This window comes from Equus asinus, chromosome 12 (genome assembly GCF_041296235.1).
Source record: "Equus asinus isolate D_3611 breed Donkey chromosome 12, EquAss-T2T_v2, whole genome shotgun sequence".
NCBI lineage: Eukaryota > Metazoa > Chordata > Mammalia > Perissodactyla > Equidae > Equus > Equus asinus.
In genome coordinates, this window is record NC_091801.1 from 2,666,636 (window position 1) to 2,693,865 (window position 27,230).

At 42.3% G+C, this 27,230-nt stretch overlaps 1 protein-coding gene across 2 annotated transcripts in view; it reads right to left on the reverse strand.

Annotated features, from left to right (window-relative positions):
* Positions 1-4,841: 4,841 nt before the first annotated feature.
* ATP6V0D2 (ATPase H+ transporting V0 subunit d2) overlaps positions 4,842-27,230 on the reverse strand; it is a 48,254-nt gene continuing 25,865 nt past the window's right edge. The window contains exons 3-8 of one of the 2 annotated variants that reach the window (XM_014839128.3): positions 17,042-17,220; positions 15,599-15,678; positions 14,116-14,193; positions 8,922-9,098; positions 7,639-7,716; positions 4,842-6,053 (exon numbers count right to left, since the gene is read on the reverse strand). In XM_014839128.3, coding sequence (XP_014694614.1) covers positions 5,892-6,053; positions 7,639-7,716; positions 8,922-9,098; positions 14,116-14,193; positions 15,599-15,678; positions 17,042-17,220 — 754 coding nt within the window. In that variant the 3' untranslated portion in view covers positions 4,842-5,891. The remainder of the gene's footprint in view (positions 6,054-7,638; positions 7,717-8,921; positions 9,099-14,115; positions 14,194-15,598; positions 15,679-17,041; positions 17,221-27,230) is intronic. The other variant, XM_014839129.3, reaches the window with a different exon arrangement.

The following is a 27,230-nucleotide window of genomic DNA, read 5'->3' on the forward strand; positions in this document are numbered from 1 at the left end:
AGGGTACCTTTCTAAGAGACAGGAAGAGTATACAAATGCCTGTATTTTATTTCTCAAATTAAAATCCTTTCCCATCCATTACCTTCTAACCTGTCATTTTCTTTCATTCCTCAGCCTGTGCAATGGAGGTTTCTAAACTGGAGTTTACACACCTCTTGGTTGTTCCTGAGTGGATTTTGGGAGGTTTATAGTCTTTTCGCATACTATGCAAAATTTTGGGTGTATGTGAAGATACCTGTTATTCCGAGGGAAGCTGTCCACAGTGCCCATCAAATTCTTAAAGGACTGTGTGGGGGACAGCCCTGTGGGCAAGTGGTTGAGTTCGCGCACTCTGCTTCGGCAGCCCAGGCTTTCACCGGTTCAGATCCTGGGTGTGGACATGGCACCGTTCATCAGGCCATGCTGAGGTGGCGTCCCACATAGCACAACCAGAGGCACTCACAACTGGAGTATACAACTACGTACCGGGGGCTTTGGGGAGAAGAAGAAGAAGAAAAAAACATAAGATTGACAACAGATGTTATCACAGGTGGCAATCTTTAAAAATAAAAAAGGGTTGTGTGAACCTAAACGTTTAAAGCCATTGTTAAAGACCCATGTTAAATTCTATGGCTCAGATAATCCTGGTATTTCACGGAATTACATCCAGCACCAGGCACAGTTAAACTGTGAAGTGTTGATTCCCTATAACATGATTTATGTTTATTTATTTGTACATGTAGACCTTGCATGACTTTCCTCCAATCTCTCTGCTGAAAAGCCTCTGAGGTTCTGAAAGATTTACTCAGTGTAAACCACACATCACAACACTGGGGTGAGTCCTTGAGAAAACCACGTGATCTGGACACTGGGAGCTGGGGCTCACGGTCACCCATTCTTCCATGCCTCTGCAAATCTTAAGAAATATATTACTGAATTTAGGAACATCCAATCATGAAGATTATTAAAATCTTAGCTATGTATTTCTGTTTAATTTTCACTTACATGTGGAATCTAAAAAAGAAAAATTCAAACTCATAGAAACAGAGTAGAAAAGCACCAGGCCTGGTGGCTGGGGGAAATGGGGAGAGGTTGGTAAAAGGGTACAAACCTTCAGTTGTAAGACAAGGTCTGAGAATCTAATGTATAACATGGTGACTGTAGTTGAGAACACTGTATGGTATAACTGAAATTGGCTAAGAGAGTAGAACGTAAGTATTCTCCCACACACAAAGGTAAATATGTGGGGTGATGGATGTGTTAATTAACATGATGGGGGAAATCCTTTTAAAATGTATGTATATACCAAATCATCATCTTGCACACTTTAAATATCTTACAATTTTATTTGTCAATTATACTTTGACAAAGCTGAAAAAAATAAGCAAATCTTTTAATTTCTAAAAATTCCTGATGTTGCAGAAATAAACTGTAATATACGAGTATTCCACTCTTACATTTAAATCAAAACCAGAAATTAAAAATAGAACCCAAACTGAAGCAAACCAAAAATTTAAAAACAATGAGCGTCTTATAAAATTAAATAAGCATTTCAGCATTCACAATTGAATAGAGAAAAATTAACTGCCTTAATTTAAAAACCTACAAATAGAATCTGAAAATGTATAAATTATTTAAAGTCTAGAATTGCTGTTTGTTCAAAAAATGACAAAGGTAATAAGGACTTTCACCTCTGAAGAGCTAGATTCAATGTCAGAGACTCTGGTGCTGCCAACTCTTGCTGGAAAGCAAGATGGCTACATTGTCAACAGGGGTTACTTGTTCATATCTGGCTCTGGGGACGACATTTCTGTCTTCAAGTGGTATAGAGATTGTCCCTCCAGGTCAGAGCTGAGACTCATTGGTAGGTGACACGTGCAGAAAACTGTATCTGTTCTGACCACCTGTGAAGATGGTTGGAGAGTGGATGTCTTAGGCAGGATTTAGAAAGGACCTTGGAGTGATCCCAAAAATCTGTTGGGCGCTTGTAAACATGACTGCTGAGCACCACTGTTCCACGTAGTATTATTGAATACAACTACCTCAAACTTAGTAGTTCCAAAACAAGAGCTATTTTATTACACTCTAGGATTCTGTGGGTCAGAAATGTAGGAAGGACTTGTCTAGACAGTTCTCACCTCGGTGTCATGCAGCTGTGGTCAGCTACTGGGCTTGGGCTTCAGTCTCTGACGGCTTAGAGGGGCCAGCCTTCCAAGATGGCACTCTCACATGCCTGGTAGCTGATGCTATTGGTTGTAGCTCAGTAGGGACTGTCATATTTGCCTATTCTTGGCTTCTCCATGTGTCTTGGCTTCCTCACAGTATGGGAGTTTCAAGGAAGTTGGACTACATACCTGGTAGCTCAGGACTCCAAAATCCAGCAAGCAAAGGAAACTGCATTGCCTTGGAAGTCATACAGCACCATTTTTTCTGGACTTTGTTGGTTATGAGCAAGTCACTAAGCCCAGCTCAAATTCAAGAAGGAGATCCACACTTGCTAGAATGCAACAATAGTCTCAGGGGCACCAGAAGTCTACTATTGTCATAGAGCTACTCATCTGCTTTTGCAGCTTGTCAATGATCCTAGCTTTTAAATGGCATTTGTGGATCTGGCTGCAGTGGTCATTCTTTGCAGATGATTCTTTTCTAATATATTGATTTACACTAGTCTCTACATGCATCTTCTTAACTTAGTCTCCCTTCTTTCCAGAGAATTCCAACTTGCCTTTCCTTGCATAAGCAGCCAGATATTGTCCGTGTGGAGCGGTGCCATGATGACTCTGATTTCATTTAGTGGTCCAGCCTTCAGTTGTTGGTGGAAGCTGGCAACTGCATCACAAGGGGACTGAGGAGAAAGAGGGGCTTGGAAAAGTGACCAATGGGAGGCCAGATGGGATAATGAAAATGGAAAAGAGGAGAAAGAAGATGGGAAATCAGGGCAGGTGGCTTGGCCCTCGTTATAGTTTCTATATCCTATTTTCATATTTATAAAGCTCATACATTTTATGACTATGCAGCAATACAAAATGACATCAAGGCTCCCAGTATCAGCTGTTGGGAGACATAAGCGGTGACATCGCTAAGAATGATACACTCTGATAATGTCCCATATATTCCTCAGCAATTCTATTGCACACATATAAGTATTAACGCTTCCATTTGCTGAAGCGAGGGGAAAATGACTCAAAATGACTGAAATGCATCAAACAGCAAGGAGAATGTTGTCTGCTCCTGAAACTCAGACATAACAGAGTGAAACTGTGGTTGTGTCCTCCCCCTACTTATACTTATGTCTTATCTGTGACATCTGACGCTCTGAAGAGCTTTAAGGGGTAGACGTAAGAGTTACTACTATGACACCCCTCGGTGACCATCACCAAGGCTTTCTTCATCCTACAAAGATTTATTTAACCTTCTCAATGTCTTATTACATTGCCGACATGCTGAGGGAGGGGGTGGACACTTCAAAACAGTTAACTGAATTCCCTCATTGCCCGACAATAGCCTTGGTCCAAACTCATCCAGGTTCAGAGGGCTCCTTCCCATTTGCCCTCTGTCCATGCACCTCATTCCTAAAGCATCAGAACATGTGAAATGACCTCATTTCTTCTTGAATGTTCTCTAAATATCCTGAGAATTGCAACTGCTACTTTTGAATCCCATAGAGCACCACAAATTCTCCGGACTGGAAAACATTATTAGAGGTCTTACAAGTTCCTGCCCACAGATAGACTGATAAAGCACACGGGAACCTACAAGAGCAATGCCTAAGAGAGTGGGGAACAGGGACGGGTTGGCGTGGCCAGAAGTCTGTCGCAGTGCACAGGCTGCAGACTGCACGCAACGCTGGGTGTAGGATGTGCTGGAACACAATGTTCCGAGACCAGTTGCAGCAGACTACGGAGGTGGGAGTTTTAGATTCAGGGAATACTGCTGGGAGGAGGGTGGGAAAGACGATTGAGAGGTTTCACTTCACCACTTAGAAAAAGAAATAATCTTTTGCCTCATTGTTTTCTGTGTTGTTCTATATACCTGATTTTTTGGCCTCATTTTATAGAATTTAAACATTTTTTAAAGGTCCTTGTTCTCCAGTGTAGACCAGTTCCCTGAGCTGTGACAGTGAAGTCAGATCCCAGCTCAGATGCTTACAAGCTATGGAAGTTCAAGGCAAGTTCTTTAACCTGCAGCCAGGGCATCCTCCTCCATGAGGGGCACATTCTGCTTGCCTCGCAGGTTATTGGGAAGTTCCTGTCTCCGCATTCACATGATGGTTAGAATTTGGGGGCTCGAAGTCAACTTCAGCCTGTGGCCCGTGGCCATGAAGGGCCCCACCCTTACACACAGAGGTGAGTGGGAAGGAGTTAGTCTGAGAACTGTCTCGATGGCTTTCTCTAAGCTGCTTCTTTCCTGTTGTCTTCTTTCCTCTCAACCTTTAAAGAAGCCAGAAGTCTTAAGCACCCACTCAGACAGCATAGGTTAAAATGTAACCATTAGGAGTCTTCTGATCTGGGCCTGTGAGCGAAGGACAGCATTCTCAAGTGGCTCCAGAGCAAGTCAGGGGGGAGTCCTCCAGGCCAGGGGTGTACGTGCGAAGCGGGCTTTTGGGGTCCAGTTGACGAGTCTACACTGTACCCCTCCATGGCACCGACCCTCAGCTGCCAGCAGGACCCAGGTGTGGGCTGGGCCTCCAGCACAGGTGAGGCACTCTTTTTCCTTAGGCTTAAAAATCCCTATCACTAAAATTACTAAAATATTCTCCAAAAATTTGGAGTTTTGCAGAAAACTTTATTTATTCCTTGGTCTGTGCACCTAATTCTAGATACCCGTATTCTCTGTAAATATTCTCACTTGAAGCACTTTCAAATATGTATAAATGTTTAATTTTCAAAATATATAGAACAAATACAGATTTTCTATTTAGGAAGGAATCTCTTTTATTTTTTTAATTTAATTTAATTTTTTTGGTGAGGAAGATTGACCTCGAGCTAACATCTGTGCTAATCTTCCTATATTTTGTATGTGGAAGCCACCTCAGCATGGGTTGATGAGTGGTGTCTAGGTCCATGCCCAGGATCCGAACCTGTGAACCCCAGGTTGCCAAAGCAGAGAGCCCGAACTTAATCACTGTGCCACAGGGCCAGCCCCATAATCTCTTTTACTTTTAAAGAAAGGACTTGAGCAGCGTTTGCTGCTTTTTCTTTCTCCTGGCAGTTCTATGCACGAGTTCTACTGAAGTTTTATAGAGAAGCCACATCCTGCAAACCGAATCTGTGATTTACGCTTCTGAATGAATAAAACACAATTACCAGGGTTATTTTCTTCTTGGGCAAAGCAAGAAGGGAGCGGAAGAAAGAGAGATATACCTTTTATTTAAAGAATGTTGTGAGAAAGCAAGTTGTAAGTGATAACCTCAAGAACAAAGTTAACACTATTTGCATCCAGATCAAAGTGTATTAGAAAAAAAATAGAATATTTCCCAAGACGTGTGGTCCATGTTGGCTATATACAGGTCTGAATTTTTCCTTTGTCCTAGGGAAGGAACAGACGGTTAAAAAGTAAAGCAGACACTCAGTATTTAGGCCTATGGAGAAGTAAGAGCAAAACATATTTATTGGATCTGATTTTTAATACAACCAAAGAGAATAGAAAAAGTAGCATAGGGCTAATTAAAATTAATATCTAAGGCCAGGTGAGGAATGAGACGTAAATGTGGAAATAAGATCTAAGGCTGCTGGAAGAAAAGCAAACACTTTGTTTCAGGGTTGGTTCACTGTTTCCAGTGGGTCTACAATTCATGAAGGTGCAGTGTGGCTTATTTTGGTATAACCTAGATAATAAAACATAATTCCTTCCATTTTCCTCAATAACTTCTTAACGTTTACGATGTTCTGCACTGGAGGCCCCTCGCTGGCTTATAAAATTGGAATGTAATTGTTAATTTTAGTTCGATGCCTTTGTGAAATGCACTCTGCAATCCACACGATGTTTCTCATTTCTTGCTCCTTCAGCTTTGTGTACGCGTAAAACACACCGTAGTGGAATTGCCTGTTGAAGGCCAGCACATTCATTTGTACCTGAGGAAGAAAGACAAAACAAAACAGCATGGACCACAGCTTATCTGGAGCACACGGTGTTTACGAAATAATATTAGACTGGCTTGTGCTTATTTATATTTAAGTAGACAATGTCCAAATTGGGTCCAATAGAGGAAAACAGTTCAACTCGGTAAGTCAAAAGAGAGAGAGAGTGTCACTCTGCAGATAAAGGCAGACAACAGTAGTGTTAAAAGGAAGCTTGTAGAAAAACAAGACAACAAGACGACAGACCTTAGCTGCACAGCTAGCTCTAAGATTCCTGGGACAACTCTGGGGTACGTGTGTAATTTTGTAGCAATATTGATCTGACTTCAGACTACTGGGCTTGGCTCATTTAGGTAAAGGATTTTTCCTTGGTCACAACTTGAAAAACTTTTAAAGGGTTTTCATGCTACCTAATCGCTTCCCAGGGCAACGGCACAGGCCCCAATTACTTGGAGATATTATGAGCTTTCTTAGGATGCTCTGCAGCAACTTGACACAGAGTTGAAGGCTTTTTTCCTGCTGAAGGTAGATCATTAAAAGAAAATTAAAAAAAAATTTTTTTTAACTGGTGTAAAATCTACAATGGAACTGTTCCTTTATTCTTTTCCATTTTGGAACAACAAAAAAAGAAAGGTCCTGAGTCCCTCATGCAGGTCTGAAAACCTCAAGCAAAGCAGTCAGGAAGGGGCCCTGCTCGCACAGACACTCACTTTTCCTGCCCAGAGCGCCTTCCTTACCAGCCTCCTTTGCAGCAGTAATGCAATCGTGGGCTTTTTAAAACCATCCCTACTACAGGGATAACTTGCATCATTTTTACTTCTTTCTAGACAGCTGTTGGACCATGTCGAGAGGGGCCTAACAGGAAGACCCCCACGCTGCTTTCTGGAGCCCATGTGACCCTAAAGTTTGGGTAAATTTCACGGTTCTCTGTTAGTTCCAATCAGACTGAGATGGACGTGCCAGTGGGTTTAGGGACATGAATGGAATATACTAGAATAATTCTCTAGATTTAGGGGACCTTACCTGGTAACTGAAAAAAAAACTCCTTCTGTTGAATAGTTCAGGAGCCCAGGAATTGGCTATAAATGGATTAAGTACTCTTCTGCCTTTTTAGGGAAAGAGAATAACCTAGAATCTCTGGATGGACTTCCATGCAGGTAATTCCTATCTGCCCATGAGATGTAATATAACCATAGATCATTCCTTCTTGAAGAAGGGATGTATTAGGGAGTGAGATGCACCCAACAGTGAGCACCATGAAGATAGTGAATATGTGATCCTGGGAATGTCCCTGCCCTGTTTCTCTAGTGAATTATGGAACAGCTGTGTTACTCCCACAGCTTCACCATGCACATGTCTGTCGCATAAGACAATTCCACCAAAAGCCATCAGATGTGAGCCCCAGAGCTGTGGCTCTCCAAGGCAGGATGCTCATACCCCACTGACTGTCAGACTATGTATGTGCCTAATTAATTGGCCTGGTCAACGTGAAAGGAAAACCCAAAGTAAGAAAATATTTAAAACCTAGAGTTAGAAAAAAAGAGGATGCAAGCTAACAGCTTTTCCATTTGTATCATACCTCATGCTCATAAAACACATCCTCCAAGGTCTTTCCCCCACTGCCGTCACCCACAGCCTCGAACAAAGGCTTGTAAACCTTAAAAGCAAAAGATTGTTTTTTTTTTTTTTAACAAATTCTTATTTCTTATAAAGATATATGAATCTATTTTCCTAGCAATAGAGAAATTGTACATCTATTTTAAAAAGTCTATCTGGAAGGCCTGCATGTTTTTTATAGGCTCTTTGGCCTCTTGAGGAAATACCAAAAAAAATCCAAATAACAAGACAGCGTGGATGAAATTCTAGCCTATTGGCTTGTTTAGTAGCCTCTTGGCTTATTCTGCCCTACACAGCAAGAAATAAAAGCAATTCCACTCTCAGTGGACACTGTGGGAGCTCATGTCCACATTCAGTTCTCAGGTCCAGCTAGGCACATCGTGGGTCTCAACGAATGCTTGTGGTTGGATCAGCAGGGGCTCATGAGATCTTTGAGATGACAACTGATAAAATGCACATGGAATTTCATGTGTGGAGGAGGTGGAAATTGGGGAGAAGCTCAAATGTTAATATTTAATACTGCTCAAGAGCCTCTTGTAATGACATATGAGATGTTATGAAGCTTTATGCATCATTTGCTGACTTTTCTCTTTCCTGGAGGGCTTCAGAAACCCACAGGGAAAGACAAAAGGAGTGCTATTCCAGTCCTGGAAAAGTTATCTGGAGGGAATTACGTTACTGACGGTAAGTCAGAAGGAATGGAATTGGGAATGAGGTGTGTGACCTTGAGATGAGGACCTTCAGGATCTGCAAGAGCGATCGGATGTGGAGGTAGGGAAGCACACGGCAGACCCCTCTGCGTTCCCTATTTCTGGTCGCTGAGCACAGGGAGTGCTATAAACCAATAGGTCCATATTCCCCCTGGTAGTTGAAGCAGACATTCTGTCCCCAACCCTGTTTACCCAACAGGCACTTGAAAGGATGGCGGGTCAGGCTATTTTACATAACTTTGGCATGAGCTCACATTTCCAGAACACTGCCCCAGTCCCTCTGGGAGCCGGCTTTATCAAGCGCTTCACAAGAAGTGCTCAAATGACCGCTCCTTGGAGATTTCCACAAGCACTTGCTTGGCAGGAACCTTGAAAAACACCAGCTTGAGTTAGGAACTGGAAGGATTTCTTTGGGAGAGAGAGTTACAGAAAGAGACACTGCTTTCCACCATACAAACTGCTTTAGATAAGAAGTGTACATCTGACTGTGAACTTCCATGGCGTAAGGCAGTCAGGACCACGGTATCTCACGTACCCCGTAGTGCTCGGCCACTCTCTTCATCTGTTCGAAGTCTTCGGCCTGGGCCAGCAGGCGCAGCCCCTCCGGGTGGAGCTTGCCGCAGGTCGGGAAGAGGGTCTCACGGTCCTCTTTGCTCAGTTCGGTGCCGAATGAGTTCAGAGTGATGATAAAAGCGCGTCTGTCAGCCTCAAACTGAATTTGCAAGACACACCATCAGTGAAAGCCAGCCATCTACCAAATGCTACAAACAGAGCCCTAAGTGGACACACTCATTTCAGAAGTGATTTGCTTTCCTTTCCAGATCTATGCCTAATTATAATACAGATATGTGTTATGAATGTTCCCTCAGTTTCCTCTCGTGACACTAACTTGCTTGCTGGGGAAGGACCATGCAGTGGTGACAATGGCCTCGGACTCTTGAACCCTGCTAAACCTTAGCTCCCAGGCACGCTGCAATTAGCTACTCATGAGTCTCCATCATGTAGGCCACTACAGTCTCAAGTGTGTCTTCCACAAAAATGGGAATAAGACCTCCTCACTGGGGTCCATTCCAGGAGAGAGGAGAAAGGGAGTGGAAGTGCCTGGCGGGGTGTTTGGAACCAAAAGCGAATGTCACACATGTTACATTCCTTTCTGGTGGTTGATGTCAGGATGATGTTTCACATAATGAAACTTTGTGCTACGTACCAGTTATTTGTATGTTCATGGTTTTGGTTTTCTTTTTTAAAGTCCTAGGTTAGATGTCAATAAATCAACTCTGTAGCTAAGAACTACTTGGCTCAGGGCAAGTTATCTTCCTCTCTGGGCCTCAGTTTCTTTACTTCTAAGATGATGGGGTGGGGCCACATGATCCTCCAGGTGGCTCATATACTCACGGCCTGTCTTCTCTGTGCTAAACTCCCCCAGGAACCTGAGTGCCCAGGCGCGGGTCAGGCCTCTCTAGTTCCTCTAACCACTCACTCTTTCTTGAAATTTCTTTCTATTCCTGTGGTCTTCATGTTTCTTTTGCCTCTTGGCTCTCCTCCTACCTGCTCTGACTGTTCCATCTCAGTCCTTCGTGGGCTCCTCTGCCTGTCATGGGAATCTGCCATGGTGTCCTTGGGCTAGGAAAGTCTTCTCTATCTACCCAAAGCCCCCTTCGCTCAAGGTATTTTAAAATCTGCATGGACTTTTTTCCCCCACTCCACTGTAAAATCTTTGAGGGATCATTTCTCTCTTGTTCATTGTTCATTTTTTAATACCCAGTGCCCAACACATGGGAAGATCTTAACTATTTATTGAATCCAACAGAAAGGTCTATGATTCTACTACTTTTAAAATTCTCTAATATTCTGTACAATGTTGCTACTCAGGGTGCATTTCATGGATCAGTAGCTTTGGCATCACCTGGAAGTTTCTTAGAAATGCAGAGTCTCAGGCCGCAGTCCAGAGCTGCTGAACCAGAATCTGCATTTTAACAAGATGCCAAGGTTATTCGCATGCACGAAAACTGACATGAATTCCTCTACAATATCCTTTGATCAGCTTATTTTTGACTAATTAATAACAAATCCAGACTTGCAGATTTTGCTTCATTGATACAATGGGTCATCTGAACACTCCTCGCGCTTTCTAACTTCCAGTCTTTGTTAACGCTTCTCCCCTTTGCCTGTCTGCATGTCCTCCGTGCCGCAACTCTCCAGGTGGAAATCCTGCCTGCGCTGGAGGATCTCATTAAATTTGAGCTTTCTCATAAGAAGCCCTTTTATTTCCTCTGTAACTGGATAGGATTTCCTTTCACCCCCTATTATACTTCAATTTCCCCCTTATTCTAACTCTCTGTATATTTATCTTCCTGCTTTCTTCCAGTCTAGAGACTCCTTGCGCGTGTGCGTATTCTCTTGGTGAAAAGCACTGTAATTTTGTAACTGTGAAACGGCTGTGCCGTCTTTGGCCATCCCCGGGCAGACATTTTGGCATCACCTCTGATTATGGAGGAGAGTGAATGGGGCAGGATTAGTCTCACAGAAGCCCTGTGTCCTTCACAGAGGCGCATCCTGTCTGCACGGTGGATGCCGGATGTCCCACGTCTTTTCTTTCACTCCTCCTCGCAAACACTCATTCATTATAAAACCACAACTTCCGTTGTTGCAAAGCATAGCAATGTACTGGTGACCTATTCAAAGTTAGTATCATTGCTCATGATAGAGTTGGGCTGATCAGGTCTTGCAGGCTTGCCGGTCCCTTACAGGAGGAAGGGGACACCTGGTGGGAGCAGTGGGTGGAGGGGTGGACGGCGATGGATGAGAGTGGAGCGCCCGTGAGTCAAGCCCCACCTTGTTGGCTCGTGCACTGACTTCGGGAGAGTAAACGTTCTGCGCTTATTTGTCACGGTTTCATTAACCTTACAGACGATCAGAAGAGCAGGGATAAAAGGCAAACAGTACACTCTACTGCATTTGCCTGGAACATGAGTCAAGTTTTTCCTTAGATATGGTTACAATCATGTAGTTAGGTCTCATTTTCACATGCTAGCCTGGATTAATACTCTCTTCCACCATGTTAAGTCTTTTGAAGTCTCCTGTGGAATGAGATTAAATGAGAATATACATGGAAGAACTTTAGAAACTGTAAGTGCCCCACAGTTGCTCACATAAAAGGGAGGCAATTACATGATCTGATATAATTACGTAAAACATAAACATCTTCTGATCCTATCATTAGAAACGTTATAATTACATGCCATGTGTAACTGATATTTCTATACAAACGCAGAAAGATAGTTAAATAGATTTTTATTTTTAACACAGCTTGAAAAAAATCTACTCTGAAATGGCAGCATTGTGGGTATAGGAAGGGGTGATGAGAACACTGGGAATAGAGCAGTTTGAGCAAAACCTCTCGGGACAAGAATTCTTTTAACACTATACTGTCCTTTTTACCTCACCCAGGATTACAAAGACATAATTCTTTTTTTTAAAATTATTTTATTGAGGTCACATTGGTTTATAACGTTGTGTGAATTTCAGGTGTACATCACGATATTTCAGCTTCTGTATAGACTGCATCATATTCACCACCAAAAGTCTAGTTTCCATCCGTCACCATATATATGTGCCCCTTTCCCCCTGCCTCCCACCCCCTTCCCCTCTGGTAACCACTGATCTCTTCTCCTTATCTATCAAAGACATAATTCTTACGTGTTTCTGATTTTCATAGCCCATGCAGTACGATCTTGCTTATGAATTAGCACTTACTTTTATACAAGAACTGTGAATGGTGAATTTAATGTAGACGTAATAGAACGTAGTGGATAAACATATTGGAACTGGAGCCAGGCTGCCTGGGTTCAAATTCTGCAACTACCATGTACTAGCTGTGTGACATCAGGCAAGTTACTAGCCTTCTCTGTGCCTCACTTGCCCCTTCTGAAAAATAGGTACTAAACTACCTAGCTCATTGTGCTGTTTTTGAAGTCCAAGGGAATTCATGTACATAAAGCACTTAGGATGGTCTCTGGCAATAATAAATGCTAGCCATTAATAGTGTCCTTGCATATCTTTTGTAAGGTTACATGTTTTAACATAACTCTTATTTCACATATTTTGTGGACATAAAGCACAGGAATCACGCCATGTAGAAACTATACTTTTGAGCCATAGCTAATGTGGCTTCTGGTACTGTGGCTAGCAGTTAACTTTATGAAAACAAAGGGGAGAGAGCTTCGTAGGGTCCCTAGGTAACTTCTGTTATGTGATCACCACGTCTGACAGAGACAAGCTCAATTTCTGACACTAATGACACCATGAAAAAAAGTTATTTATTTATCGATGCCCACTTTCTGTTTAATATTGATAAGGACAAAAAATAGTTTTTGGACTTCTCCATGGGTTAACTTTTTATTTCAAGTATTGCTTTGGCTCTAAGAGTTTCAAGAGGGGACAACAAAGTATCTTTAACTGTAACATTTTAGTGATTAGCTGTTTTGAGGGGAACTAATTTTATCATATACAGTTTCAAAGCTTTCGGTTAAAATATATGCAGATGAAGGGAATCAGGTTGTTTTTCCCCCCTTTTCTGCCCAAATTATAGTTCTTATCAGGCTTTTCTTGAAATTAGAAGTCATTGAACTGTTTAAACATCTACCCACCAGTGAAGTTTAATAGATAAACTAATGATTAAAGACAGTCTTTAGATAAAACTTCATTTCACAGGCCAAAGCAAGGGCTTTTCTGAGCCCAGAATGGTATTTCCTTGAAAAATTCAACTGGACTAGGAAGCCAGCAAGAAAGATCTGTCTATATAAAACACAGTGCAGGGGGCCAGGCTGGTGGCGCAGCGGTTAAGTGCGCACGTTCCACTTCTCGGCAGCCTGGGGTTCGCCAGTTCAGATCCTAGGTGTGGACATGGCACCGCTGGGCAAGCCATGCTGTCGCAGGCGTCCCACATAAAGTGGAGGAAGATGGGCATGGATGTGAGCTCAGGGCCAGTCTTCCTCCAAAACAAAAACAAAACCACGCAGTGCAAAGCACGCCCTCAGATCCTTTGATCTCTGGCCTGAACCTCTCATGTGGAGATCGCAGATCAACATTTACAAGCAAAGGACCTCTGAGCACAGATGAAATCCATGCAGATGAAGAGGAGCTAGAAAGAGTGTAACGTCAGTTAGAGTTAGAAACCAACGGTGGCATCTGACACACGATTAAGTGAGCCCACCAGCTACGAATGTCACAACTGTAAGGGTCTTCCCAGAGCTGGCACGCTCAGGGGGTGCTTGGGGCGGCCTTTATTTCAGGACTTATATAGAAAACAATGCCCACTGTGGACTTCGGTGCGAAGTTGTGGGGGCTCCCAGCTGCCCCAGGTTCCTTCCCTCACTGGAGGGAAGTTGAGTGATTATTCTAAGAATACCAGTGGTCCAGCAGTTGCCCAGTGTCCTACATTGATAACTAACTATGATCTACTGTCTTCACACTGCATCAGAATCAATCACGACCAAACTTTATAAGTGTTATTCTTTCCTCATTCCAAAATAGCTCTTCTATGCAGAAAACACAGAAAATACCGCTCTTAACTGAAGACATTAAATGATACATATAATAAAATATATGGCTTATTTTATTGTTCGATAAAGGAGCTTCTAAGATAAAGAAATCTAAGTAGGATTATATAAATGAAAAGTGTGTAAACACATTATTTGGCATAAAAAAATTCAAAGATTCTTTCTTACCTCAAGAATGGGACACATAATTTCTGCAGTGACATCACCATGATTCTTACAGAACTTATAGAATGCCTCGAGGTAAGACTTAAAAAGAAGAAAGATCACCAAACAATACAATGAGTATATTTTCCTTTTGGAAATTTCTAGATCAGCTTTTCATGGCTTATTAAAGGCTTTAATGGAAATTGAATTACTTCTCCCATAGGAGATAGTTTATAATAAATTTGATACAAAGTTTCACATTGAAGCATGTTGCTCAGCCTAAAAAAAGAACTCCATAAAAGAACAGAATTGTACTTATCATACCTTATAATTTCTTAATAAGCACTTTTTTGCGTGGTTCTTGGATTATTTCCCATGGTTAATTCTTGCTGTTCTAAGAAGAGTGCCAAACTCTGTCGTGAGCTGAACAATAAGTCTAGATTTGGTCCTGTGCTGACATTCAGTCTCTCTTAGTGCTCAGGGGACCCGTCTGGGATGGCTCTGAACATCGAGGACACATGAGAGAGGCAGAGTCTGGGCTGTGGAGTCAGACTGCCTGTGTTTGAATCCCAACTCTCTTACTTACTAGCTAACTGACTTCCGCCAAGTAAATCTTACCTCTCCATGCGTTAGTGCTCTCATCTGAGGAATGGGGAGAGCACGCAGGTTTACTGGGTGCTCTACTGAGTTCATACCTGCAAATGGCTTACAACAGTGCCTTCTGTTAGCTACCTCTCACAGATGCCTCCTCTAAGCCTATAAGTCTCTTTGTAAAAAGGAAAACTGCCTGTGATGCAAAGCTTTTAAGAGGACCATATGTTTCAGCATAGCAGTCTATATAGATGGCGTGGCGGTAGATATTCATTCAGTTACTCTGTGAGATTGTCCAAAGATGCTATGGTTATATGAGTGAAAATGGACTGACTTTGCTCGGCCCATATCACATAGAGCCACTCAAATGGTGACTGCATAATCCAGACAGAGAGTTGGCCAGATTATATGAAGTGGTACCTATGACGTAGTGTCCACAAGTTGGTCATCTTGGAAGGCTGCACAGTGACAACAGATTAAAAGTGTGTGGACAGGTCAGCTGTGAAGTCCAGGGACTCTTAATAGGGTTGAGGGCAGAGATGGACACTGCGTAACAGAAGGGTCACTACGTATGCTGGCGGATAGATTGATAGGGTTCACTTCACTCATCTATCCATCCACCCACCACCCATCCATCCAGGCGACACCTTTTATGTTCCAGGCACCTTGCAAGGAGCTAGGGATACAGAGAAGAAGGAGGTGAGTTACCTCCCCTCAAGAATCTTGCTGGCTGGGGGACGCTGACACACATGTATTTACCTAGAAGACAGCCCAGGGCTGTAGGAGTTGTATTCCAAGTATGCGCAGCTTCAGAATTGTAGGAGTTGGCCAGCGGGCACAGTAACGTTTAATAAAGAACTCTGGCTATGACGTATTATGTAATAAAGAAAGCCATAATATTTGGGGAAACAGTTACCTTGTATAGTTTATTGCGCAGTAACTCAATATTCAGTTCATCGAGAATATTTTCAGACATACAGTCTTGAAAGAAAGGAGCTGAAAGCAGAAATTACCATACAAATAAATAAATCAAAAGTGTGATGATCAGCTGTAGAGAATGCCTCCTGAATGCACCTCCTCTGCTCGCCCCAGACGAGGACCCCGTGGGGTGGCCATCCAGACTCGAGAAGGCCAACAGTAAGGATGACAACAGGAGTGTGAGCCCTACACCAAACACAGGGTCTACTTCAGCTTATTCAATCCTCACAATAACATCTTGGAACTATTCACTTTATGGCTGAATTTGAAGTCCCTCTCCTTTATCTAATGGTAACATTTATCATTTGCAACCTACTATGTGCCAAGCATTGAGCTGTACTAAAACGGTGTCGTATTTAGTTTTCACAACTCCATTATAGTAAGATAGTGTTTTTTTAATTTTTATTTTTATTGTGAGGAAGATTGGCCCTCAGCTGACATCTGTTGCCAATCTTCCTCTACTTTATGTGGGATGACACCACAGCATGGCTTGATGACCGGGGATCCAAACTTGTGAGCGTGCGAACTTAACCACTGCACCACTGGGCCGGCCCCAAGATACTATTATTTTTAAAACAAAGATGCTGAGGTGAACTGAATTGCTCCAAGTCAGCCTGTCAGGACCAGGCAGAGCCTGGCTTCGTGCTCATGGATATCTGCTCCAGACTCGCCCTCTTCCCACCATGCTGTACTCCCTTAGCATCGGACACTTAACGATGACACAAAAAAATGTTTTCTTTTTAAAATTTGTTTTAAGCGGCAACTATTTTGACAAATGATCAACGGTGAATTGCTACTATCCAGGTTTCCTGACAATAATGCATATAAAACTACCTCATTAGCATTTTGAATGCTAGAACTATCGTCAGTGCCAAATTGTAATGAAATTAGCATTCATTTCATCATTGCTCCAGGTCATTTGACAGACACTCCTGAGCATCTCAGAAAAATGGCATTCCTCAACTTCCCCAGACAAAATGCTTCCTATCTGTAGCCTTATTTAGACAGAAGTTTAAAAGGAAAGGACAAGGAACTAGTCATATAAAATCAAGCTAGAAAATTAATTTTTTGAGAAATTGCAAGTTCTATCATCTATTTGCTATGACCTGGTACAAAGACAAGGGTTTGGAGGTTGAGAGATGAGCCCCAGCTCCTTCTTGGCTACAGACGGTTCATATGTGACCCAGGGCAGTTACTTTATTTGTCTTGATCTGACAAATGAGGGTGCTGGACTAGATGACTCCTTAAGTCCCTTCCATGTCTAGGAATCTGTGCAGCACGACACTGTCTTCATGGAGAAAATTGTGAACTGAATGGACATGTTCTAATTACTGTGATAACACACACAGAGGCAGCTATACGATTACTTATGCGTTCATACCTAACGGCGTTTCGATCAGAACGGCATTGAAGAGATCGGAGGGGGTCTCTGCAATGTTGACGGCTTCCATCTCTGTGAAACGGCCCAGCGGATGGCACTTCACCAGAATTTCTTTCACGGATTTTTTCTGCAGTGCCCCATTCATCAGGAGAATCACATTGTCTATCATGTAACTGCACCTGGTTTGGAAGAAGACCCACTCGTTAGGAAAACCAGAGTCCAAGAACAGGAAGAACCCCACAGACAAAAATGCATTCGGGGTCACGCTCCTTCATTAAAGAAACGCATGAGTCTCCTTCTGTTTTAAATTCTGGTGTTTGAGAGATGTGGGGGTGGGGGGTAAAATTCCTGACTCTCTGGATGTATCATAGTTTGAAAAACTATGTTCAGTGTTAGAATAACCAATGATTGTTGGGAATATGCAGAGGCTGACTCCTACATTGTAACTGTCAAATGGGGTGGGGTGGGGGTGAGGGTGTGAAATTGTTCGGTTTCCCATAATGGACGATGGGCTTAAAAAATTGAGAAGCACCGACTTAGAATGTTTCATTCTACCTTAAAAACTGACTATTTCAATCTGCAACGAAGCCCATCACTGGGAATCAAAGTTTAAAATATTTAAAAATAAAATATTTATTAACTTTAATATTAAAATACTAAATATTTTATTTATTAAAACATTAAAACATTCTGTATTCTTTTCCTCCTACAAGACCAGATAGATAGAGAACTTTCTAGCTCTTCTCCCTCCAGAACTCCCGGAGTCCATGGGTTCATATTTTATGTGGTTTCTTTCCTCAATGTAAGCTCCATCCAGGATATGCTGGGTGTGTGTGCTTGTTCACGCGTGCGCTCAGCACCCAGGATATTCCAAGCAATGAGGTTGGGAAGTAAAAGACACAGTCCCCTCCTTCACAGAGAATACAGTTCAAGGGAGGAACTGGGCAGGGAATCCTTTACAATAAATTGCAATGAAGCACACATGCTGCAAAGGAAATTACAGGCTGGTGTGGGGACCCGGGGCTGGCTTCCCAGGGAGGGACCTTCAAGCTGAAACTTGCAGAATGAGGAGGGGCTGTCCTGGCAAAAGGGCTGAGAACTGGGGGAAAGAGTCTTCAAGGCAGAAGGAAGAGCTTGTGAAAGCCCCAGAGACGAGAGCACAAGACGTTCTTCAGCCTGGGGCTGAGCCAGGGCGGTGGGGCCGAGGCTGGGCCTGCAGGGCCGTGAAAGACGAGACAGGGATGTGGAAGTTGAGGGCGATGGAAGATACCGAATGCCTTTAAGCAGAAGGGGTATTATGATCTATGGATTGAAACAGGAGAACAGGCAAACAAACACTATATAGTGAGGTGCCTTACAAAAGTTATCGTATTTAATCATAATAACAACACTGTGGTGATTAACAGTAATATCATCATCTCCATTTTATAAATGAGGAAGCAGAGGCCCAGAGAGGTAAAAATCTTGCCCGTGATGACACAGCTAACGAGTGAGAGAGTGGAGAATCAAACTCAGACCGTCTTCTTCCAGAATCTTTCTCTTAAGCCTCATTAAGAGTTTAGTTGTCAAGGATGACACATAGGTTTCTAGGTTTAACCTTAGATCGTGGAGCCTTTTATGGAGATGAGAGCATTGGAGGTAGAGCAGGTGCAGTGGGACCTGATGTTTTGGAGACAGTGAGTTTAACATGCCTCGGCGATATCCAACAGGAGATGCCAAGTAGGCCCCAGAAAGCTGAGTCCTGAAGACAGCGTGGACCAGAGGCATTGGGAGGCGGGGAAGGGGTGGTTTAAAGGTGGAAGCAGAAGTCTTGGGAATGACTGAAGTCACATCCTAGAGTATAAGTAGAGAGTTCTGTTCTGAGAACGCTGGGAAACCCCAAGATTTAAGAGCCTTGATGGAACCTGAGCAGGAAGAACAGGATGGCAGGAGGAAAACCAAGGGAGAGAATCCTACCAGGTTCTGGAGCGTTCTCAGAAGGCGTGGTCAGAGTGTCAAGGGGCATGGGGAAGTCAAGGCAGATATGAAGTAAGTGTCTGCAGGAAGCAGCAGCTGAGAAGTCGTCTGAGAACAGAGTGAAAGCACTTTAGGTGGAGTTTGTGGAAGGGAAAGGGGAGAAGAAGGCAGAAACCTGATTACTATGTGTTTAAAATGAATAGGAAGTAAAGAGGTTCAAAAAAAAAGTTCAAACTACAAGTTGACCTTCAAAGAAGGGGATAACTATAAGGAGGATAAGCATAAGGAGCATAAAGGAAGATAACTATAAGGACACCCAGCTGCTGAGGGGGCTTTTGTCTTTCAGCTTTAGTAAGCATGCATGCATGTATGTATTTATGTATACGAGCATGCGTTTACGTATGTATGCATTCATGCATGTATGTATTTACATATGCATGCATGCATTTATGTGTGTATGCACGCATGTGTGTATGTACGTATTTTGCTGAGGAAGATTCATCCTGAGCTGACATCTGTGCCAGTCTTCCTCTGTTTTATATGTGGGTCACCACCACAGCACGGCCTCTGACGGTGGTGCAGCTCCACTCCTGGGAACTGAACCCAGTCTGTCAAAGCAGAGCAAACCAAACTTAACCACTAGGTCACAGGGCCAGCCCCAGTATTTATTTTTTTAAGATGGGAGTGAAGTGAACATCTTTAAGTGCTGAGGGACAAAGAGGCAGCTGAGAGTGTGAGGTTGCAGATCAGAAGAGCAGAGGGACAGCCCGTTGACGAATCCAGGCCCTTTAGGTTTGCCAGTGATGAGACTCAACCACAGTCACAATCCAGGCTTCAGAAATAACACCTTTCACTGGATAAAAATTAACTTAGCTGCTGAGAAAGCACTGTCACTTGAGTCTGGCCGCGTGGGTTACTGACTTCCTGTGCAAGAACGCATTTCCAGCTGGAGAGGAGACTCGCCCTCATTGTGGAGCTTCTCCAATTCGCCCCAATAAAAATTCTATCTGAAGAAGTTTTGAAGCAGGAAATTATCCCTTTATGAAAAGCACATGTCTATAAAGTTTCTTCACCTCCCAAAGAGCGATACCAAATTTAGACATAATGGAATTTTAGAATCCTTTTTATCTCTTGAAAATGATATTAAAATGGAAGTGCTTATTTAACTGTCCCTTTATGGCTCAAAAGCTATTACCTGAGAGGGGAATTGCCAGCACTTAATAATCCTTAGCAGGCTCCAGACATTTAATTGTTCCCCACAGCTCCCCTGTAATCTAAAAGCGTATGAGCTGCCAACATCCCCAATTCGCAGAGGACTATTAGACAGTGTTGATGGGCGACCAATGTCAATGCTGCAAGTGAGGATTTCGCCCCCATGGGACACCCAAGCCTATGCCTGTGGAGAGGGTAGGCCTATATTGCACAAAGTAGGGGCTACAGAGATTGGATTCTATTCTGTTTCAACTCCTTATTCAGTGGCCTTGTTTCTAAGGTAGGACGAGGATACCGGTTCTCATAATGTTGTTCAGGAAAGGAAGTGAGAACCCAGGGCTTAGCCCATGGCTGGGAGCAAGGAGTGGGGTGTCTCTCTTTTCTGCCCCCTCCCTCACCCCGTCACACATATGCACCAGGTATATAATAATAGTTGGCTGTTTGGGGTGGCAGGGGGACAATATGCCCAGAAGACAGTTCACTTTCTCCAGACTGTAATCCTCACAGATCTCCAGGGCCATGCGTATGGTGTTAGGAATGAATCTTTGCTGATGTTGCTTGAGCAATTTTTGAACTTAAAGGCACCTGGGTATTCCTCTAGTTCAAATTCCTCACTTTTTAAATAATTGTGCTCCGAAGTAGTGACAGAGCCAGGATGAATGCCCCTTCAGTCAGGTTAACTTTCCTTCTACTTGTGGCCTGGACAAACATCCTCATTTTTAGTCCCTTCTAAATGTTTTGTTCTATAACTCTGATACTGGCATCTGTGAAAATCATGAATCCACCTGAAAATGTGATGGAGTAAATAACAACTCAATTTCAAAAATTTTAGGTTGTAAAAATAATAATTTTTTAAAACGCCACCTCTTTTTGAAGTTTTTACTCTGTGCCAAACCTTATATGTGTGTTCTCATGCACAAAAATTCAGTGCTGTAGAATCCTTATTATTACCACTTTATACAAAAGAAACTAGACTCAGATGTGTGCATACTATGTCCCAGGTCACATAGCTGGAGAGAGGCAGAGTGGGGACCCCAAAGCGAAAACTCTGGCTCCTTGTTAGGTTCAGATAAAACAGCTCAAGCCAGATGATATTTTAACATTTCCTTTGGGTCTTAGAGCTGTTCTTTCTCCTTTTGCTCCCAAACTTCTTTAAGGATCTAGACAGAACCTAAAATATATTTCCTGTATAACAACTATCAAATTCTGGGCTGACAGAACAGCTGTTAAATGGTCAAGTAACCTAGAGCCATAATTTGGTGAGTTAAAGGAATTCTAACTCTGTCCATTTTCCTTGGATAAAAATTTTAAGTACTTAAGTGTCATTAGCAATAGCTGAGAAATGACTGTCATTCGCTAAGCACTCTTGCACGAGACAGAAAAAGAGAAACGTCTTCTAAGAATGCAGTTTGGTGAAGCTCAAACTAATTCAGAAGACAGATGTCAGGTCCTTTGAGAAGACTCAGCTACCAAGATGGCGGGCACAGGCAAAACAGGACGATTCACCGTCCTTTCAGCCTTGTCACCAGAGCTTGGACTGTGCTTATACTGGCATTATTTGGCTCTCCCCAAACCATCTTGGTATTCAAGGTATATGAAAAAGAAGACATTCATGACCGAGGGGACACCAGGGGACCAGAGATTTTAATAAATTTCTAGAAGATCTAAAACAAATAGAATCTTATTGATGGATTAGAGCAAAAGAAGTCACAGGTCAGAAAGTACACAAGATAAAGCAACCACAAAGTTGGGAAATTCCCAGGAAAAGTGTCAAGTTTGGGCTGGTTCAGGAGCAGACACAAGGATGGGCTGTAAGGCGAGGAGTCGGGCAATTAACTACAGTGACTTTTGGGGGAAGGGATCTCCCCAGTGGGGTAAGGCAGCAAGTGTGCAGACTATTACCCAGACCTCTGTAAAATAATTGTTAAACTATGCACTCCTCATATATTTTGAGTTGATAGGTAAACTTTTTCATCATAAGTTTAAATACTGTGAAGTATATAATTTCTGCTATGCTGTGAAGTCAATATTCAAAATGGAACTGCGAAATCACTCAAATTGAATTATCCAGTGAAGTATCTGAATATCCACTTGCTATGGACCGAATTCTGCTCCCTCTAAATTCATGCTGGAGTGCTGACCCTCAATGTGATGGTATTTGGAGATGGGGCCTTGGACTTCTCAGCCTCCAGAACCGTGAGAAACAAATTCCTGTTGTTTGTCACCCAGTCTATGGTACTTCGTTATGGCAGCCTGGGCTCTCTAAGACACCACCTCTATTCATTTTCAAATACATAAACAGAAGGAAATCATGCTATGCCTTGGTTTTCTTTTTGGGGGGCGGGGGGGGGGGGAATCTTATTTCCATTCCAATTCTCTGACAAAAATTTGCCCTAATGTAACATTTATACCCCTATGTTGAAAGCCTTTTAGGCCTCTCTATAACTCAGTATATATATATATATAATTGAATATAGATTTGTTTTCATTTCCTGTGATCATAGGCTTCAGATATTAAAGGAAACTTTATGTGAATTATTATTACTATTATTATCATGAGGGCACAACAACACAGTATAAATTTTTTAAAGCTTTTCATCTTGGAATAATTATAGATTCACAAAAAGTTTCAACAATGATACAAGGATCCTGTGTACCCTTCATCCAGTTTCCAGCAGGGGTCACATTTTCATAGTACAGCACAATATTAAAACCAGAAGACTGACATTGGTAGTGTGTGTGTGTACTTCTGTGTTAGTTTATCCCGTGTGTAGATTTGTGTAACTACCACCACAATTAAGATACAGAACTGTATCATCTGAAGGTCTGCAATGTGCTACCCCTGATGGTCACACCCACCCCTTCCACCCACCACCCCTAACCCCTGGCAAATACTATCTGTTCCGTAACTTTGCCATTTTGTGAATAACATGTAACTGGAATCGTATATTATGTGACATTTTACAATTGGTTATTCTAATTCAGCTTAATGCTCTTGAGATACATATGACACACTCAAGTTGCTACATGTAAGTAACTCGTCCTTTTCCTTGGTGAGTATTTTCACATGGCACGTATCTTCCACAGCTTGTTCACCCATTCACCAGTTGAAAGACATTTGAATCCCCCCCTAGTTTTTAATGCTATAAACAAAAACTGCTATGGACACTTGTGTGTCAGTTTTTTTGTGGAAGGAAGTTTTAAGTTCTCTGAGATAAGTGCCTAGAAGCGCAAATGCTGACCTGTATGGTGAGGGTATGTTTAGTTTTTCAAGAAACTGCTGAACTATTTTCCAGGGTGACTGTACCAGTTTCAGTGAAGCGTATAAACCTTAGCTCCTTTTAAGGCCCTTCGCCTTCCCTATTTAAAATTTAATTATCTTAAATATTTCCTCTGCATACATTGAGGACCACATCAGACAACATAGTAATTTTTGCTTCGACTGTCAAATATAATTGAGAAAACTCAAGAGAAGAAAGTCTGCTGTATTTACCCATATTTTTCCTTTTTTTGTTGCTCTTTCCTGTTGTTTCAAGATTTCTTCTTTTATCATTTCCTTTCTGCTTCAAGAACTTTGTTTAGCCATTCTTACGGGGTAGGTCTAGGACGACAAATTCTTAGTTTCCATTGATCTGAGAATGTTTTGAGTTCCCTTTGGCTCCTGAAGGTTATTTTCGCTGTATGTGGGATGCTGGGTTGACATTCCTTTTCTTTCAGCCCTTCAAAAACGTTATGCCACTTCCTTCTGAACTCTATGGTTTCTGATGAGAAACCTACTACCGGTCAAATTGCTTTTTCCCCAAAGGTGTCATTTCTCTCCCACAGTTTTCAAGACTCTTTTGTCTTGTCATTCAGAATTTTGATTATGATGTGTCTTGGCTTGGATTTCATTGAGTTTTTCTTATTTTGTGTTCACTTAGCTTCTTGAATCAGCAGGTTTGTGTCATTGGCCAAATTTGGAAAGCTTTCAGTCATTATTTCTTTGAATACTTTTTCAGCCCCTCCCCTCTGCTCCTCTCTTTTTGGGACTCATTGCTGCCGTGCATGATCAGTCCCAGGCGTGGAGGAGAGAAGGGAATTGGGGGGATCTTAATCCTAAAGGATGCAGAGACAAGAACTGGAAGGTGCTCAGTCTAGGGCCTTGGAGAAGAGTCCTGTGCCCACTGCACCCCCACCCCCCAATGCCCCTGCAGACTACTTTTGCATCTCCACAAACCAAGCAAAAGCAGGAGGAGCCATTTTCATCACGACATATCAAAGGTACATATTATTAGCATAATTCAGGACTGTTGATGCTGACCCTGGTCACCTGGCTGAGGTAGTGTTTGTCCAACTTCTCCACTGTAAAATTACTGCCCCTCTTTCCATGTTGTTCTCTTTGGAAGGAAGCCACTACGTGCAGTCTATGCTTAAGAAGTGGGGATTTATGGTTGCCCTCCTTGAAGACTGAGTATCTACACAAATTATTATGCAAGGAAGATTCGTCTCTTCTCCCTCATTTGTTAAGTTATTCAATCACTTATTTATACCAGTATGGACTCATGGATATTTACTTTAAACTTGGGGTGATAATTCAATACAACTTCCCTTATTTTGTTGCTCAAATTCTTCCAGCTTTGGCCAATGGGAGTTGGGTCCTGCGTGTGTTCCTTTAACATACCCTTGTCATTGTGGGTTTTCTTTTTTTTTCACTTCCTTATTTTCTGACACTACAAGCTAGTTCAAGCTCATCTTGTATATTTCCTGCCCCATTCCTAGAATCAGCTATTTCTGCAGGGAATGTTGGTTCCTTTGATGGAAGAATAATATTAGAAACCAAGATCTCAGCAATAGGTGGGCTTGTTACAAGGGTGTTTTTTCTTTTAGGCACTCTAAGCTGACAGCAAAGAAATATACCTACACACACATACTAACCAAAGGTTCATTTTAATGTTCTTACTCAGGAGGTTCGATTTCAAAGACCTCATTCATGGCCACACTTTCTTCTACCATGCAGAAGCAGATTACCTGAAAATCTTCTGCTCCAGTCAAAACCTCTCTCTCCAGCCTCAGATCTACATTCTCTTACTTCCTTTTTGTGGATATGGCTGCCTGATTTTCTTATAATTGTCTCAATCAACTTATCTCCAAACTCACATGCCCCTAATCTTTCTTCTTCTTCTATAATCTCTACTTTCATCAGCAGCATCACTACTCTCATTCCTAAAACTGTCAATGGCTTCCTTCTGCCTTTAGAATAAAACACAAATTTCTCATCGTTGTATACAAGGCCTTTTTCCAGGTAGTTTCTGATTGCTTCTCCAGCTGTGGGTTTCTATAAAATTACTGACAAGAAAGGACGTATTTTAAAGAGACAATAGGACAGACTCCCAAAAACCTCAGGGGCAGAAGGAGACATTACAAGGGAGCCTGAAGAAGGGCCAGAATGGTAAAAGGAGAGCAAAGAGAAAGTGTCATCACAGAGTGCGAGGGACAAGGACATCAGCAACTGTGAATACCACGGTGAGTTATGAGAGGGCTGACAGACCATCCATTGGACTGAGCAGCTAGAGTGGTTTTGATGGCATGACGGAGTCGGAAACAAGACTGATGTGGATTGAATAAACAGCTGAGAAAACAGAGGACCATAGACTATCCTTCTCAAGAAGCCTGGCATCAAGGGGCGGGTCAGGGTAGACTATCACTGTCTTCACATGTCACTATGCAAATTAAATCAAATCACACACATGAAAACAAGCTGTAAATCATAAGTTGTCGTAGTAGAAGGAGCCCAGGCTTTGAAACAGATAAGCCTAATTCTCAACCCAGCTCCGTCACTTAAAAACCAGTTTAAAAGAGCTCCATTTCCTTAGTCTTAAAACGGAAATACTTAATTCAGCTTTGAATGGTTGGCATCAGAATTAGTAACACATATGAATGCTCTGGTAGAGTGCCTTCGATAAGGAAGGAGGGTCACACATTCTTAGAGGAAAATGTTTTCCTATAAACTGGACTTTGGAGGAATGGGGGCAGAAAATTAGAAGCCACATAATCTTTAATGCAAAAAATTTGCAATGTTTCTATTCTTTTATTAAGCCTGAGATTTACACATCTCTGTCGTTGTACACTTAGTTCTAGATAATAGAATCCCTTCTAAACTTACTTATTACTCTTAGAAGATAAGGGGTTATCAATCCGAGTGTGGTGTGGAGACAAGAAGCTGAGTGGTAGTCATTTGGATGACTGGAACCAACTGGAACACCCAGAAGACCATAGAGTGTGTTACCTGTTGGGATATTAGCTCTCAAGTCTGGTTTAAACCTAGTTTATAAAACCTGGTACCATCCTATCCTGCCTCTGGGAACTCTAGAACTATCCTTGTGTGGTCATTATTTCATATGATGTTTCCTTTAAGATGTCTGCAATTCAAAAAGTTTAATGTTATCTCTTTGGGAATGTAATCTAATCTCGCAATGATGCTTGTGAACTGGTTGTCATAAACAATAACTGCTCTTATATATAAAAGGGCCTGAACCCCCTCGCTAGCTGCAGGCTCTTCAAAATTCAGTCTGAACTGCTCCCCTTGGGCGTGAGTGGATGGTAAATAACTTGGTGAACCCGATGATTACAACAGATTCCTTATCGAAAAGCACTGTCACTAAGATCTGGCTTCATCACAGGAGCCACATCCTGTATCAGGCCTTGATGGCCACAGATCCCTTTCTAGCGAAGAGGCTGAGTTAGCATCCTTTCATCTGCAACACGACATCGTGTTCTCAGCGACAACAGCTCCGTTTGAGGTGACCAGAACTGTGACACGTTTGATAGGTCACACTTGTACGTCCAGATGATACAGGGACACAAGATGCACCATCAGGACTAATTGCTCACGGACAGGATTGAGAGTGTGTGAAATATACTGGTGAACTTTAAGTTATTTCATTCCTCAGTGAAATTGCTCAGTGAAGAGTGCTGATCCACATTTAACAGGCCCAACAGTTATTTATTGGGACATGGAAAATAAGGGCCATGTTGGAAGTAC